This window comes from Manis javanica, chromosome 5 (assembly GCF_040802235.1).
Source record: "Manis javanica isolate MJ-LG chromosome 5, MJ_LKY, whole genome shotgun sequence".
Lineage (NCBI taxonomy): Eukaryota > Metazoa > Chordata > Mammalia > Pholidota > Manidae > Manis > Manis javanica.
Genome location: NC_133160.1, coordinates 88428812 through 88444243, shown reverse-complemented (window position 1 = coordinate 88444243; position 15432 = coordinate 88428812). Strand labels below are relative to the sequence as shown.

Genomic DNA, 15432 nt, shown 5'->3' with positions numbered 1-15432 from the left:
TAACCACATTATTTTTTCATGTGAAACCTTCATAAGAGTGTATATCAATAATAACTTAATAAAAAATTAAATTTAAAAAAGTCCCTTTATCAAAATGGCTGTCTTTAACTACTTTTCTTTAAAACAGCAATTCTTCCTAACTAGCCTTCACTCACTCTTCCTTTAAACTGCTTTATTTTCCTTCGGTGAACCACCTACCATAATTTTATCAATTAATTGGTTGTCTATCTCCCCCACTAGAATGTCTATTGGAACAAAGACCATATTCTTTCCCCCATTTGATGTCAAGCACTTACAAACAGTGCCTGCCACACTGAAGATTCTGAATAAATACTTACGAGATAATTAGGTGAATGAATGAATAAATGAATGACTTCAGCAAGACATATTTCAAGTTCTCACATAATCCCAGTATTTGGGCCAGTGTCTGCTCCAAACTACAGAATATTTCTTGAGGTGAACACCAGAAAGGGATGTTGTGATAAGCAGGTAGAATACCAGCATCACATTATTCAAGAACAATGTTGACGTTGCTGATTCTTGTCAATAGGCCTGGAGTTCCCCAACCCCCAGAAAGCCTCCCCATATCTCATCGCACTACCATTTAAGACCCACATCCACCTTATTGAAAGTTAAAGGTTTTCTAAGAATTTATGAACAGATTTAACAGACATTGTAAATTATTTCCATGAAGAAAGGTTGAGGAAAAGTCAGTTACTTCATAATATGAGCAACTTCATTCCCGTTAACCAATAACCATTGTTTCTTGACATGTTGCCCTGTAACAATGAACAATAATATGATTTGCTAAAGCCACTAATATTTTCCCTTGGCTTAATTATATCAGTAAAATGTGGCAAGAAGAGACCCTGAAAAATAAACACAGGCATTCTCAAGGCATGCGAGGGTGAAGCCTCAGGGTAGCAAGGTCAGCTGTGGTCTGTATCTCACAAGTAGTATGTTAACTAAAAATAGATAAAGTTCTTAAGTTGGAGAATTACTTAAAAGACAAACTAGAGTATTGTCAACGTTATTTACAACATTCACGTCCTTTCTAATATACATTCTTGTAAAAAAGCAGACCCATACCAGATCCGAAAATCTCCATAACTCTAGTTGTCCTGTCATTTAAGTAAACTTTGAATGACATTCCTGACAGTCAACTACAGTTGTTTAAAAACACGATTTTTCAAAACACCAGAGTCAGTATAGCACAGTGCAGAATCCACGTTGTGGAGTCAGGCCAGCCTGAGTTAGAATTCCATTTCTGCTAGTTAGTTGTTGTGTGATCTTAGATCAGTTCTCTAACTTCTCTGGACTCCATAACTCATCATCTATAACATGCAAATAAGAAGACCCATTGTACAGAAGTGTTATGAAGATGGAGACAATGCATGCAAACCACTTATCAAGTACATCTTGTCCCAGGAAAAGATGATTAAAGAACAAGTAAACAGCACTCAGCAAACAGAGCCACAGAAACAGTGGAAGGGGGTCCACTCCTAGGAATTTAACCAGAGAAAACAAAATCCCTGATTCAAAAAGACATGTATACCCCTATGTTTATTGCTGCACTTGCAATAGCCAAGATATGGAAGCAACCTAAGTGTCTATCAATAGCTGAATGGATAAAGAAGATGTGGTACATATACACAATGGAATATCATTCAGTCATAAAAGAAAAGAAATCTTGCCATTTGCAACAACATGGATGGACCTAGAGGGTATCATGCTCCGTGAAAAAATCCAGGCGGAGAAAGACAAGTACCATATGATTTCACTTATTTGTGGAATATAAAAGCAAAGCAAAACAGAAGGAACAAAATAGCATTAGACTCATAGACACTGAGAAGTGACCAGGGCTTACCAAGGGGGAGAGGGACTGCTGAACCACTGTGATGTACATTTGATAATTTAAAAAAAAAAGTCAAAGGAAGTAAAATAACAAGTGCTGAATCTAGAGAAATAAACACTCTATCTACAGGATAATTTTCATAGGTCTAGTAAGTTAATCAGAAAAGCGTTGCAGCTTAGGGATAGGTCAAAAGTACCCAACAGCTTATAACCACATGAAATGCTTAAATTTTATATTTAATTTTTCTACCAACTCTGTTGATCTTAGCGGCTTGTTCACTACTTGGATATTTGGCAACTCACTGAAATTACAAAATGTATAGAGAAGGATTAGTTTCAGTTTCAAACCAGAGGTTCTTGATTTTCAAGACCACTGGTCTACAGTACAATTAATCTTCTTTATCTGCTATTTGGTCTTTAGTATCTTAAGAACAAAAGACATGTACTTAATATTCTAGGAAAATAGGCACCAACCTCTACCCTTTAGGATACATGTTTTAAATGTGATTATGTACCATACGTATTATGTTTGTGAATTCTGAAGATATTAAATAATAATGACACACACAAAATTAAAAAAATTTTTTTAAGTGGAAGGGGGAAATCTGTTTGCAAACCTCTGCACACAGGCAGCCAAACAGGAAAACGTCCTCCACAAGGAGTCTATAAATTGAAGCATGTATTGAGAGAAGAAAGAAGCATGTATTCTCACGTGCCCTGAGAAGAAATAGCACCTTTCATCATAGCCCAATCAGCCTTAAAAGTTATTTCACCTTTCCACTGGCACTGACAATCCTAACATTACACTTGCGGGTCTTATTCCGGTCCACCTATGTGCTGCATCAAACCCAAATCTGTCCCTCTGAGGCCTAAAAATGAAAATGAAGAACTGAGACATTACTGAATAGCTAACACTTACTTAGCAGAAAACTACTGACCCCATAGTACCCAAGTTGCTGAAACTGTAACCTCCGGCCTTCTGTTTTGACAGTGACAACGTTCTTTGCTATACACGCTTCTGCAGAGAACCATGGCAGCAAGTAAACCGCCCGTGGAAATACCGTTTGCCCTATCTATACTTCCACTTTTCAAAGTTACTGATGCCCCAAGGGTGCTCGCCCAGTCTTCCCCAAGCCTGGGCCCCAGCGGTGCTCTCCGCCAACAGCGATTAACTGCCCGGGCATCCCCCCCACGGACCGCGTGATACAAAGGGGAAGTCGGCGCCAGGCGTCCCAGGCGTCCCAGGGCCCGCTCGGCACGAGGTGGGCGCGGGCGCAGGCTCGCGGCGGGGGGCCGCCCGCGGTACCTGGATGAGGCCGCTCTGGAACAGCGCGCTGTGCACGCAACCCGGGACCCTCCCGGGCAGCTCCAGCGAACCGTTCTTGTTGCGGATCGTCCAGCCTCCCAGCAAGCTGAAGCTGCGCTCCGCGACAGCGGGACTCACACCGCACAAAGCGAGCAGTAGGAGCAGGTGGAGGTGCATGCCGGCAGCGGCCCCAAGGTCCTGGCGGAAGCGCCGCGCCCTGGAGAGCAGACCTGGCTCCCGCGATCTCCCCAGAGCCCGGCCCCACCCCCATCCGGCCCCGCCCCGCTCCCCTCAGCTGGGCGGCCTGACAAGCAGCTAGGAGTAGCCGTTGGCGGGCGCTGTGGACCTGGAAAGGAAGCGAGGGTCCCGGGCAGGTTAAACAGATTTATTGAGGGTTTGTCAGCCTGCAGCCTAAGGAGACACAGATTCAACATGCACTTGAACTGTGTTCCGGGATACTGCAAAAGGGAGGAGACTTACAAAGGGAAAAACTGCAAAGCTAAAATAAAGAAAATCATCTTAAGTTATCTGTCAAAATTATGATTGGTGCTGTCAAGAGGTCAGGGTGCTTGTTAGGTGCGGTTGGTAGAGGAAGACCTCTTAGAACTACAAAGTTACGATTTTCAGCTGGGTTTTGAAGTACTACAAGGTGGAAGTCAGCAGAATTCAAGTTAGTCCTTGAAAGCAGAAGCCGAGACCTTTCCCCTTTCCCTCAGCCCCTTTCCCTCAGTGCCTGATATAGAAGGCTTGCAGGTCCTTTCCAGCTGTCTCTGGGTCTGGGAACAGCCAGGCTGGGGGTTGAGCCCCCTCCCGCCTGCTCAGCCATGAAACGGTGACAATAAAGGCTGGATTGGGGAGAGGAAAATAAAAAAACTTGTATAGCACAGTTCAAAGTTCAGGTTCATATTAGAGTGATGTCTTGCCAATGGGTTTCAGCCCGGGGCAAGTTCGCTATGGATTCAGTGTGACCACAGAAACGATAGTAGAACATTCCTAGGGCGAAAAGGTTTATTACCCGGCTTGTTCTCCCAATGGTAGGCCGAGCACTAGAGTTACATCTGCATCCAACAGTCTGCAGGTAATCCTCCGTTGTCTCAACCTCCACCCAGAGTACTGGGCGGAGCTCTTTTATATAGAGTCAATAACGCTGCATTGCCCACACGCGTGTAGTGAGCTAGCTGACCAGGGCTAGGTGAGAATCCTGGCCACAGGAACCTTCACTTTATCCACAAGTGATTATGTGTTTGGCCTTGCCTCCACAAACGTCAACCTGATTGATTTCTATTGTCCAACAAATGTGACTGTCTTGATTCCTGAAAAAAAATTTTTAAGTGTGTTCATATTTCCCCCTTTTGATAAAAATGTGTCCAATGGAGGCATTGATGATCAGTTTTTCTCTTTTTTTGTTTGAGGAAGGTCCCATTTCATTGCTAGGGTGGTTATATTTATTGCCCTGGGTCAATCTATCCAGCTGGTCCCTTGGTGGGGGGAAAATGGTTTAGTATATGGGGCTGTCTAGGAGCTGGGTCAGATTAGGCTCATTTGAGTAACAAGGCAGTTGTGTGTTGGGACAGGATCTGACAGATATTTTAGATAGAGGTGACTGTTGTTTAAAGCAGGAAAAGTGGGTTAGAGAGTCTGACATTTGGGGATTAAGGCCATGATACACTGTATCCAGAGAAGTTGGATACATTTGGAAACAGTGATCAGGAACAACATAAGGAATACAAACCATGTGAGTGATAGTAAAATAATCTGGAAGAATAGCTGGAGACCTTAGCAGAATAGATTTTCAAGTCCAGTAGGTAACCAGCTAAAAAGATCAGACAATCCCAAAAATATCTTGGGTTTTTTCTAATACGGCGGTGTTAGCCTTTTATACATCTAATTGTTGAACAAGCTTTCCAGATTTATTTATGGAAAAACAACATTTTCCTAAGAGCGAGCATAGTCCATCCAATTGGGCAGCTAACATGTCACAAGCTCTTCAGTTCTAAAAGACTATGTCAGCCAAGGAGTCTATTATTGCTTGTTGTTCTTCTATGATAGATGCAGTAGCCTCCCAGGACTGTTGTACTAAAATGGAAATATTTCTAATGGATTTTTCAAGTTCACCAATACCATATAACCAGAAAAAAATATGTTAAGATAAAGTGGTCCATTCCTTTTCTATCAATACTAGGATTATTGGTGGTCCACCAGTTGCCAAAAGGTGTGAAACTGAAATCAAGGTCTCTTATAGGATTCTTTTGAAAAGATTGGTAGAGAAAGAAACCTGAATTAGATATCTGGGCAGAGGGGCCTACAGAGGTCAGATTATATGCATTGGGGAGTAATGCTCTAAAACTACTGGTTCCTGGCTAGGTGAGGAAGAAATATCCAGAGTCTGCAAGGAAGACTACACTGTTGTACCCTCATTTTCAGACTTTAGTGTGGGTAGTATTGATGCCCAGTTCTGTTGGGAACATTGCAGGTTTCCAGGTAGCCCAGGGGTTATTAAGCCATGATAGGGTATAAACTGGGTAATAATCATCTATTCATAGGGGAGTAGTTTGGCTGGAAAGAGTTGCGAGAGGATTACAGTGGCACTATAGGATACAGAGACTCTGAGTTAATAGGAAGGGTTTGGGGATCTTCGTGGAACTAGTTGAGTTCATGAGATTATATAAGAGAAGGGGGACCTCCTTAGGAGAGTGGTATTATTGAGTTTCCATGTTTTCCCTGAACATTGATCAATTCCCCCAGAGGTGTTGGGGATGGGGAAGATGTTGGCCTCCCAATTTCCAATTACGTTAATAAAGGGGTATCCCCAGGTCAGAGCTACATTTAGATATGTTATATTCAGGAATGTTATTAACAGGGATGAAGGTCATTTCTGTGGAATTGAACTCTATGGTATAGTGGCATAGGGTTGGATCTAGTTGCCCTAAGAAAGGCCTGAATCCTTCACTGTTCATGTAAATGGATGGAGTGTTTTCAGGAAAGATGATATATTTTTCATAAGGGGTGGGGTGAGTGATTGGCAAGGTCAGCATGGATGACTTCTTTGTCTAAACTGGGTAGTGGGCCAAAGCCAGACACATATGAGTGGGAATATTAGGGTATAGGAGAATCCATTATTTTAGGCAGAGAAGCTAAAAAAAAAAAAAAACCTTCTGGAGAGAGAGAAATTCCAAGGAGTTCCAGTTCCTATAAAGAATGACCTGCTTGAGTGCAAATTGGACATGTTAGTAAGTGAGGCTAAGCACTGTATAGCAGGGGGACAAAAGAGTGGGCCAAAAAGGCATGGGTCACACTTGGAAGAAGTAAGAGAACTGGAAATATTTCAGATAAGTAATCAATGGGCAAGACTGATGTAAGGGTCAGGAAGATGCCAAATTGTTTCAGGGTTGCCATCTGGGTAGAGGATTATGTCTTCAAAAGTGAATTGTACATAAATCAGGTCAATGGAAATATAGTCAAGAGCAACAAAGCTGGGGCAGGAGAGGACTCAAGTTCTGTTTCAGGCATTTGAGTTAGTGGGAGGAAGGCCTCACACAGGGTGAGAGTAACTTGATAGGGATATGGAATGACTGTGAGGTCTCAGGCAATCCCAGACACAGGGAGGATAGTTCCTTTTGAAAACCAAGATGGCTAGAGTGATTGTCTGGGTCAGGATTAGGAAATTCAGGAAACAGAAATAGGAATTGTCCACAGTATATAGGCCATATAGGCCTGACTTGGACTCAGTAAAGCTGTCCACCATAGACATCGGCCACATTACAGCCCCAGTCAGGAGCGTCCCCGAATGACACCTGTGAAGAGAAATCTTCCCAGTGCACAGAGTTGTGTGAGACACTCCTTTTCGTTTTTCACTTGATGTAAAAGGACGGGTGGCCTAAGGAACTATTATATACTGATGCCTGGGCAGAGCCAAGTCTTGTTGATCAGGGCCTTAAAAGAAGTAAGCATGAAAACAGAGCACGGAAGATGGGTGACACGGAGGTCTGAGTAGATAACATGCAGCAGATGGGCACTGTAGGAGTGGGCACAACACATGCGGTTTCTTTGTGTCTCTCATTTATGCTCACAAGAGAACATGTACCACAGAGCAGGCTCTTGACCATCAAGTACATAGAAAGACAGTCCTATGGATTTTAGCCAGCCTCTCTGTGTACCACTCCATTACTTGACACTGAGCATGTGAAGAAAGAGGCCAGAGTAACGGGAATAAAGACTGCGTGGACCCAACAATGTGGGCTTTCTCTCACCAAGGATGGTAGTGCTGCCTTTTCTGATTGCCAACCAGCCAGGAGCAGGGACTGATGCTGAGCCCTAGATAATGGAACCACTTCTCAGGAGGACCAGCCAGCCACCTGGCTGATTGATTACTTTGGACCCCCTCCTCCTTGCTAGAGCACCAAATTGACCTACTGGAATTAATACATATTGTGAATATGCTCTGCCTTCCCTGAATGCAATGTATCTACTAGCACCATCTGAGAATTTATAGAACTCTTGATCTTTAGACATGGTATCCCTACAATATTGCCTTAGAAAATAGATGGACTTGATGTCAAAGAAGATGTGAAGATAGGCTCATGACCTTGAGAATCATTAATTTTATCCATCAGCCTATCACTCAGGAGCATAGCAACCAACCTAAGAAAAACAGTGGAATGGGCTGTGGAAATCCAAGCTCTGGTGTCAGCTGTAGGATGGCATCTTGTGGCGTCGGAACGTCGTCCTTCAGGATGCAGTGGATGCTCTGGACTCTGGCCAGGGTATGGTACCATGTTCCCCAGAAACGGAATACACAGGTATAAGAACCAACATGCAGAATAAGGAGTAGCTCCTCTCATCATCACTCTCAGTGACTCACTGATTAAATTAGAATTTCCTGTCCTTGAAACCATGGACTCTGTTAGGTCAGAAGTCTTGCTTCCAGGGGTGGGGAGGGTACAGGGTTCCACCCAGTTGGAAGTTGTGACTAATACTTTGAAGTCACTTTGGTTTCTTCATTCTATGAAACAAACAGGTGGAAAATGGAGTTAATGTACTGGCTGGGGTAATGAACTCTGATTAACAGATGAAGCTAGGGTTGCTGCAACCTAATGAATGCAGGGGAATTATATTTGGAACCTAGGGGAGTCAGTGGACTCTCTCTTACCACATCCATGCCCAGTGTTAACTGTCAGTGGGAAATCACAGTAACTGTGACCCAAGAGAGACAAGACAACCCACCAAGGCAACCTACATGGGCCTAGGAGCCCCAGTCCAGGCCTGACCTACCCAGTCCCAAGATGATTTTGGCTGCTGTCATCACTTGGAATCAGGCTTCCTCAGCACTGCCCTAAAGTTCTTTCCTGCTTTCTCTGCCTCACTTCTCTTTTCCTCTACTGTCACTATTCTGGAAATGTACCTCCTCCTTAAATATTAATTAAGCTTTCCTCAGTCTCTCTCTGTCTGCTAGGGAATTCAGGCAAAGACAATACTCTCTCCAATTTTTATTCATTAGGTTACTCAATCATTCTAGGGTTATCCAATAAAAATTAGACAACAGAAATGAAATGTGAGACTCATATGTCACTGAAAAATATTTATAGTCACATTTTAAAAAGTAAAAAGAAACAGGTAAAATTAATTTCAATAATACATTTTATTAAACTATTATGTTCAAAACATTATTTCAACATGTATTCAATATAATTATTGAGATATTTCACTTTTCCATACTAAGACTTCAAAATCTACTGTGAATTTTATACTTACAGCACATCTCAACTTAAATGCTAACTTTTGATCTGATTCAATTTTATACATTTTACAATGATAAAGATTTCATATTTGCTCGAAAATATTGAGACAATTCTGCTTGGGTCTCTTATATTTCTGAACATTGTGTATCCAGAGGCACTACTTTTGTTGCAGACTATCTTTTAAAGGATGTTTGTATATGGAAGAACATTCATGTCCTAGCTCAGGTAGTTAAGCAGAGAGCAAATTCTCTCTTTCCTCTGCCTTTTTGTTCTATTTAGGCCCTCTGTGGATTAGGTGATGCTGATTCACATCAGGCAGGACAATCTGATTTACTTAGTCTACCTATTTAATCTGATCTGAATTAATGATTCAGTGTTAATCTCTTCTGGAAACACCTCCAAAGATACACCTCAGAAATAATGTTTAACCAGTTGTCAGGACATTTCGTGGCCCAGTCAAATTGACCCACAAAACTAACAATTACAGTATACAATTCAGTGGGTTTTAGCAAGTGGAAATACTTGTGTAATCACTAATCCCACTAAGATACAGAACATTTTATTCTAGAAAGTTCCCTTGTGTTTCTTTCTAACCACATTCCCCCCATCCCAGGTAACCACTGTTCTGATTTGTCTCACCATAGTTTAAATTTGTCTCTCCTTGAACGTCATGGAAATGGAATCACAAACTGTTTTTTAACTTTTGTTCAATAGAATGTTTTTCAAATTTATCCAAGTCATTCCTTAGAGTGGTAGCTATTTGTTTCTCAGAGCACTGAAGAAAATATTCAACTCTCATCTACTTCCAAGATTTATGAAGGATCTTTCATTTTTGCTCTTGAGTCAATACGTTGTTTCTTTGCAAGTAACCTATTTTACTTGCAGAACAAGTGGCAACTTTGTGTGGACAGCTGGATCACAGATGGACAGCACAAGGGCTGAGTAGAAGCTTGTTGAAGTGAGCTCAGGGGTGGGGCTCTCCAGGAAGGAAGAATAGGAAGCTGTGTGTAGGCCATGCAGGAACTTTGGTTTCTGTCTCAAGAAAGCTGCAAAAAGATACCACCTGAAAAAAAAGGATTCTCACCTGGCCAAGGCTGCAAGATCATGTCCCGGACCTGTGGACATTTACTGATGTCTTCACACTCACACCAGCCCACCCCCAACCCACACCAGGAAACCTGGAGAGCCTCTTTTCTCCTGCCACATCCCTCCGTTGCCCTTTACTGAGAAAGCTTAACATCATGTTCGTTTTAAAGGAGAAATGCTTAAAGGAATTCAGTTTGTCGAAGATATATTGAAAGGTACAATTGGAGCCTAGAGGCAACAAACTGAACTCAAACTCCAATAGACATGTTAGACTGACTCATGTCTGTTTTTAGACTCTTTCCTATTTTTACATTTCTCTGTGCCACACTCATAATTCCATCATATCTTCCACTGCCCTAATTATTTATTTAGCTGTATATACTGGGCTATTAAACCTATTAATGTATTCTAGATACTAAACCCTTATCAGGTATATGGTTTGCAAATATTTCCTCCTGTACTGTAGGTTGTGCTCACTTCAGTAGTATTCTTTGACACACAGAAGTTTAGAATTCTGATAAAGTCCAATTTACCTACTTTTTCTTTCACTGCTTGTGCTTTTGGTATCATATCTGAGAATGTATTGCCAAATCCAAAGTCATGAAAATTTACTCCTGTTTATCTTCTAAGAGTTTTATGTTTTTAGATCTTACATTTAGGACTTCAAACCATTTTGAGTTAATTTTTACATGTAATTTGAGGCAGGAATCCAAATTCATTCTTTTGCATGTGACTATATCCAGCTGTCTCAGCACCATTTGTTGAAGAGACTCTTCTTTCCCCCTTGAGTGGTCTTGGCATCCTTATGGAACAATCAATTGATCAGATATATGGTTTTATTTCTGCACTCCCAATTCTATTTCATTGACCTATATGTTTATCTTTACGCTAGTACCATACTCTTGATTACTGTAGTTTCATAGTAAATTTTGAATATAGTAAGTTTCAATATAAGCAGACTCCCGTTGTATTACGATGGGTTTCTTTTCTTTGACAACACTCTGGATACTTTCTGGACTTGGCCAGTGTCTCAAAAATTATACAATTCACTTGTGTTTTTTTTTTTAGATGTTTTCAAGATGAAAGCTGGTTTCTGGTTATATTCTGCTTCCTTTTGGGGTTCATGGTTTCAATTTACTTTGGTTTGAGAATACCTTTCTTCCTTAACAGATTAACATGCTAAAAAGATGTTTTTACATATTTGGTTCCTTCTTCACAGGAGAGGGTAATCATCTGTACTGATTGAAACTGAAATACCCATCTACTCACTGTCATAGTATTTTGCTTATAGTAGTCAGATAGTACAGAAGATTCCATTCATTAGTCCCTGCTTATCAACCAAGAACACCAGTGGATGCCTGAAACTAGGGATTGTGCCAACCCTATATATACTGTTTTCTCCTATACATATATATGACAGTTTAATTTATAAATTAGGCACAGTGTGATTAACAATAGAATTATAATATACTAACAAGTTATGTGAATGTGGTCTCAACATACCTTATTGTACTGTACTCACTCTTCATGTGCTATGAGACAAAATGCCTACATAAGATGAAGTGAGATGAATGACAGGCATTGAAACATGTTAGGCTACTACTGACTTCTGAAAATGTCAGAGGGATCATCTGCTTCAGACCACAAATGACCATGGGTAATTGAAACTGCAGGTAAGTGAGGGGGGGTGGGGGAACTACTGTATTTTTCCATAGGATACTGCAGGGTTTTTTTTTGTACTTTTGGAGTTAAAAGCAAGGAATACATTTGGCAATGTCTACCAGTGCTTATAGTCATAATTATTTAGCCACCTAACAATGTGCCAAGGTAGTCATCTAGTCACTGAGCAGTAAAGAGCAGAACAGACACAGAGCATACATTCTGGGATGGGGTTGTGGAACAATTAACTACCATTTGCAAGTACTGAATATGCTATGGTGCTCTCTATAATGGCAGTGCTGTGTTAGTATGATATAGATAAACCACTTCGGTAAGTAGGCATTTGAACAGAGATATAACAATTCAGGAAGAGGGAATCTTTCGGCATCTAAGATTAAGGTAATTTCAGACCAAGTGAAGAACAAGCACAAACGTCAGGTTTGAGAAAGCCTACTGTGTTAGTCTCAGCAGAGGCCTGTGTCACTGAGCTATGGGAGAAGAGATGGTGGGGCAAAAAAGAAAAAACAGAGGTGGTGGGAAGAGTTACTACAGCTTGTGAATTGCTCTAGTATTTTGGCTTTTGCTCTGAATCATGGGAAACCGCTAGGTTTTGAGCAGCGATGACATGATCTGACATGATTTAAGAGGCTTATGCTGGGTGTCATGGTTGGGACAGATTATTGCAAAGTAAAAAGCAGGGTGACCACCCAGGAGGCTGTTGCAATAATCCACGTTGAGATAGTTTAGACCACGGTAGCAAGCTATATGTGAATAGGTAGATTATGAATAAAATTTGTAAGTATGACAGGATTGCTGCTTAATTTGGAAGTGGAGTGTGAGAAATCAAGGTTGGTGCTTGTTTTGGACCAGTACAACTCAAGGAATGTTTACATTTACGAGGCCAAGAGGTAGGTTGTTTATGTGTGTGTAGCAAAACGAGTTTTAGTCATCTTAAACATACCCAGTTAGGTAGGTAGCCAGCTGGATAATGAATAGGAAGCTAGATAGGAGTCCAGGAGAGATGACTGAAAGGTTAGGAAATTACAATGGTTAACTGTTCTTAAGCAAGCAACTAGGGCATGAAAGTACTCCATTGTTTGCCCTGGATATAATTCAAATTTGATATGCTGAAGAAGAAATAAACGTTATATAAGGTTCAGAGTATGTAAAAAATGAAAATTATTTTGTAAAAGCATTTTCTGTAAGACAGAAAAAAAATTAGGGGCCTCTTAGAATTTAAAAATTTTATCCAGAAATTTGTACAACTTAGTAAGAGATAACTGACAAGGGAAACTTAACCAAAACATATTCATATGAGAACGTTGTGAGAATTAACCATAAATTCTTCAAAATGAGGCAAGAACAAGTCGTTAGAGGGTAGCAGGAAAGAATGCAAAATGGTAGTTACTGGAGAAACGAACAATTCAGCCAACTTCAGTCTTCCTAGCCCTTCCAGAAAACTTTTTCTTTAAATACAGTTCCATTCTGTAGCAATTTTGTGTGTGTGTGGTTGGGGGCGGGGGGGGAGGGTAGGAGGAGACTATCATGTTTTTAGATTCTGTTCCAAGTATCTTTAGCATTTACTTTTCCATTACAGTGGGAAAGTACAAAGTTTAAGAGCTATCTTAGGGTATGTTATGTTAAATTCAGTGAGCTGCCAACACCTTAAGCACATCTTACCTTCTCACTCAAAATAAGCTTAGTACAAGACCACATTGTAGGAGCAGGGTCAAATCCTTGTTCTGCTACCTAACCAACAAAAACTTGGCACAATTTGTACTTGGCTGCTTTTTAAATATTACTTGGCACTGGTTAACTATATATACCTGAATAAAGTTAAGATTTTCATTATAAATTTGAATGTTAGAGTGTAGACTGTTACTCAATTTGGTTGTTTATGTATTTTGAATGTTTACCAACCTACAGCATTTTTAATTCCAAGTATTACAAATTTTCAGATATTAGATAAAAATGTAATAACTGAGCATACAATCTAACATGTTCTCTTACAGGCAGGCACTAAACACCAAGAGTTGCAAAAGTACAGTAACCAAGTATTAATGCTATTACAAGCGTAAGCTAGCACAATTCATCACCACCTGGCCAGCTTTATAAAACTGCCTTCTAGGTGCCATGCCACAGATGCTCAATAAGCAAGCCTGGAGTGGGGTATGGTAATTCCCCTTTTAAAGTTTTCCAAATTATACTGGTATCAGGACCACACTTTTGAGAACCACCACCCTAAATTCTTTGTAAACCAGTTTTGTTTCTAACAGCTCAAGACAGAACTTACACAATTAGGTTAAAGTGTGGATTTCATCTTAGCTGGAAGTACTGAGTAAGACCAAAGCGCCTTTAAACATAGACTTTAATGGCAACAATTCCTTTAAGCTGTTAACTTTAGCTATTACAAGTGTTATGCAGATGTCACTGTAAGACAATATTTAGTGACTTGCACTGGTTTCCTCATAGACAAATTCACTTAAAAGTGTAATCAACAATCACGTAACAGTTTTGTTATGCCAACACAAAACACGACTGAGTCACCCCAAGATCGCTAACACAACATATCTGAAGCATATTTCAACTAAGCCAATAAAAAAAAAGTGAGTGTTTCACTACCCCTGAGACCACTAGTTATCTGTGGTTCATACTTTAAAAAACAGTGAGTACACCCACACAAGAAAGCAATAAGCTTTTAAAAGTATCACATTGCAAACTTGCCCAGGAACAAAAATGAGTCACTTAAAATGTAATTTACCATTAACAGGTCAACTGAACTATGATTCTCATAGGTTGAGACTTATATATATATATGTTTATGCATTAAGATACAGGAAATGTATAGAAATAACCAGTTCTCAGATTTAGTATTCATTTCAGTCCCACACATGGCACTAGTAATGTCTGAGGGGGCAAAGGGCAAACTCTTGGACTCTTGAAAGTTTTCATTGATCTCAAGTCGTGTCCATACATTCAAAAATGTTTTTCCCAGGTACTTTACTGTTCTTTTAAACCTGGAGAAGCCTTTATGGCTTATTCCCTTAGAAGTGACATAAGAAATATAGAAAAGCATCAAGTCAGAGAACTGGACATCTACCAATCTTGATCGTCAACAGTTTAAGTCATCATATATAAATACTTAAAGGTCATCTATGGCTAAAAAAGGTCAATATGAAAGCCAGTTAGGGGTCCAGAAGCTAACGAATGTTTTATTCATGTTTGTTTTCAAGATATGATATGCCTACTAAAAACTTAAGAACAGAGAATAACCAATGTGAAAATAGAACCAAAGAACTGTACTCCTTACCTTGTGGAGCTGTTACTAATTTATTTGTAATTTGAATCCAAAATAGTTTCAACAGTATGGCAGCTACCCTTAAGAGTCATTTTTAAAGTGAAAGATAAAATTAAGAAAATTCACTCATCGGAAAATTGTATTGCTTGGTATTTCTCAATGAAATGCTTATTACAAAATGAACAAAGCCAGAAAGAACATACATCTTCAGAAGGCATGCGTTTCACTTTGTTTAGAGAACCTGAAGTCAATAAACCATGTCCAAACTACGTATTAAAATGTTTATAAAAATCAAGCTTTAACATTTATTTTATAACTAGCTTTCCACATCTGTGTGCAGACAAGGAGTAAGATTGCACATAAGTGTTAGCAGTGCAAAATGTGGATGTGGAGAAGTCACAGATGTCCTAGAAATCAAATACAGGACTGCAAGAAAGTAATGGGCAAATCAAACTAGAAAGAAAAACTATAGGATTAAAATTAAAGTGAAG

At 40.1% G+C, this 15432-nt stretch overlaps 1 protein-coding gene across 1 annotated transcript in view; it reads right to left on the bottom strand.

Annotated features, from left to right (window-relative positions):
- MANBA (mannosidase beta) overlaps nt 1–3433 on the bottom strand; it is a 152858-nt gene extending 149425 nt beyond the window's left edge. Inside the window, exon 1 of the mRNA XM_037020209.2 lies at nt 3161–3433. Within this exon, the coding sequence (XP_036876104.2) occupies nt 3161–3337 (177 nt within the window). The 5' untranslated portion in view covers nt 3338–3433. The remainder of the gene's footprint in view (nt 1–3160) is intronic.
- Nucleotides 3434–15432: the final 11999 nt, after the last annotated feature.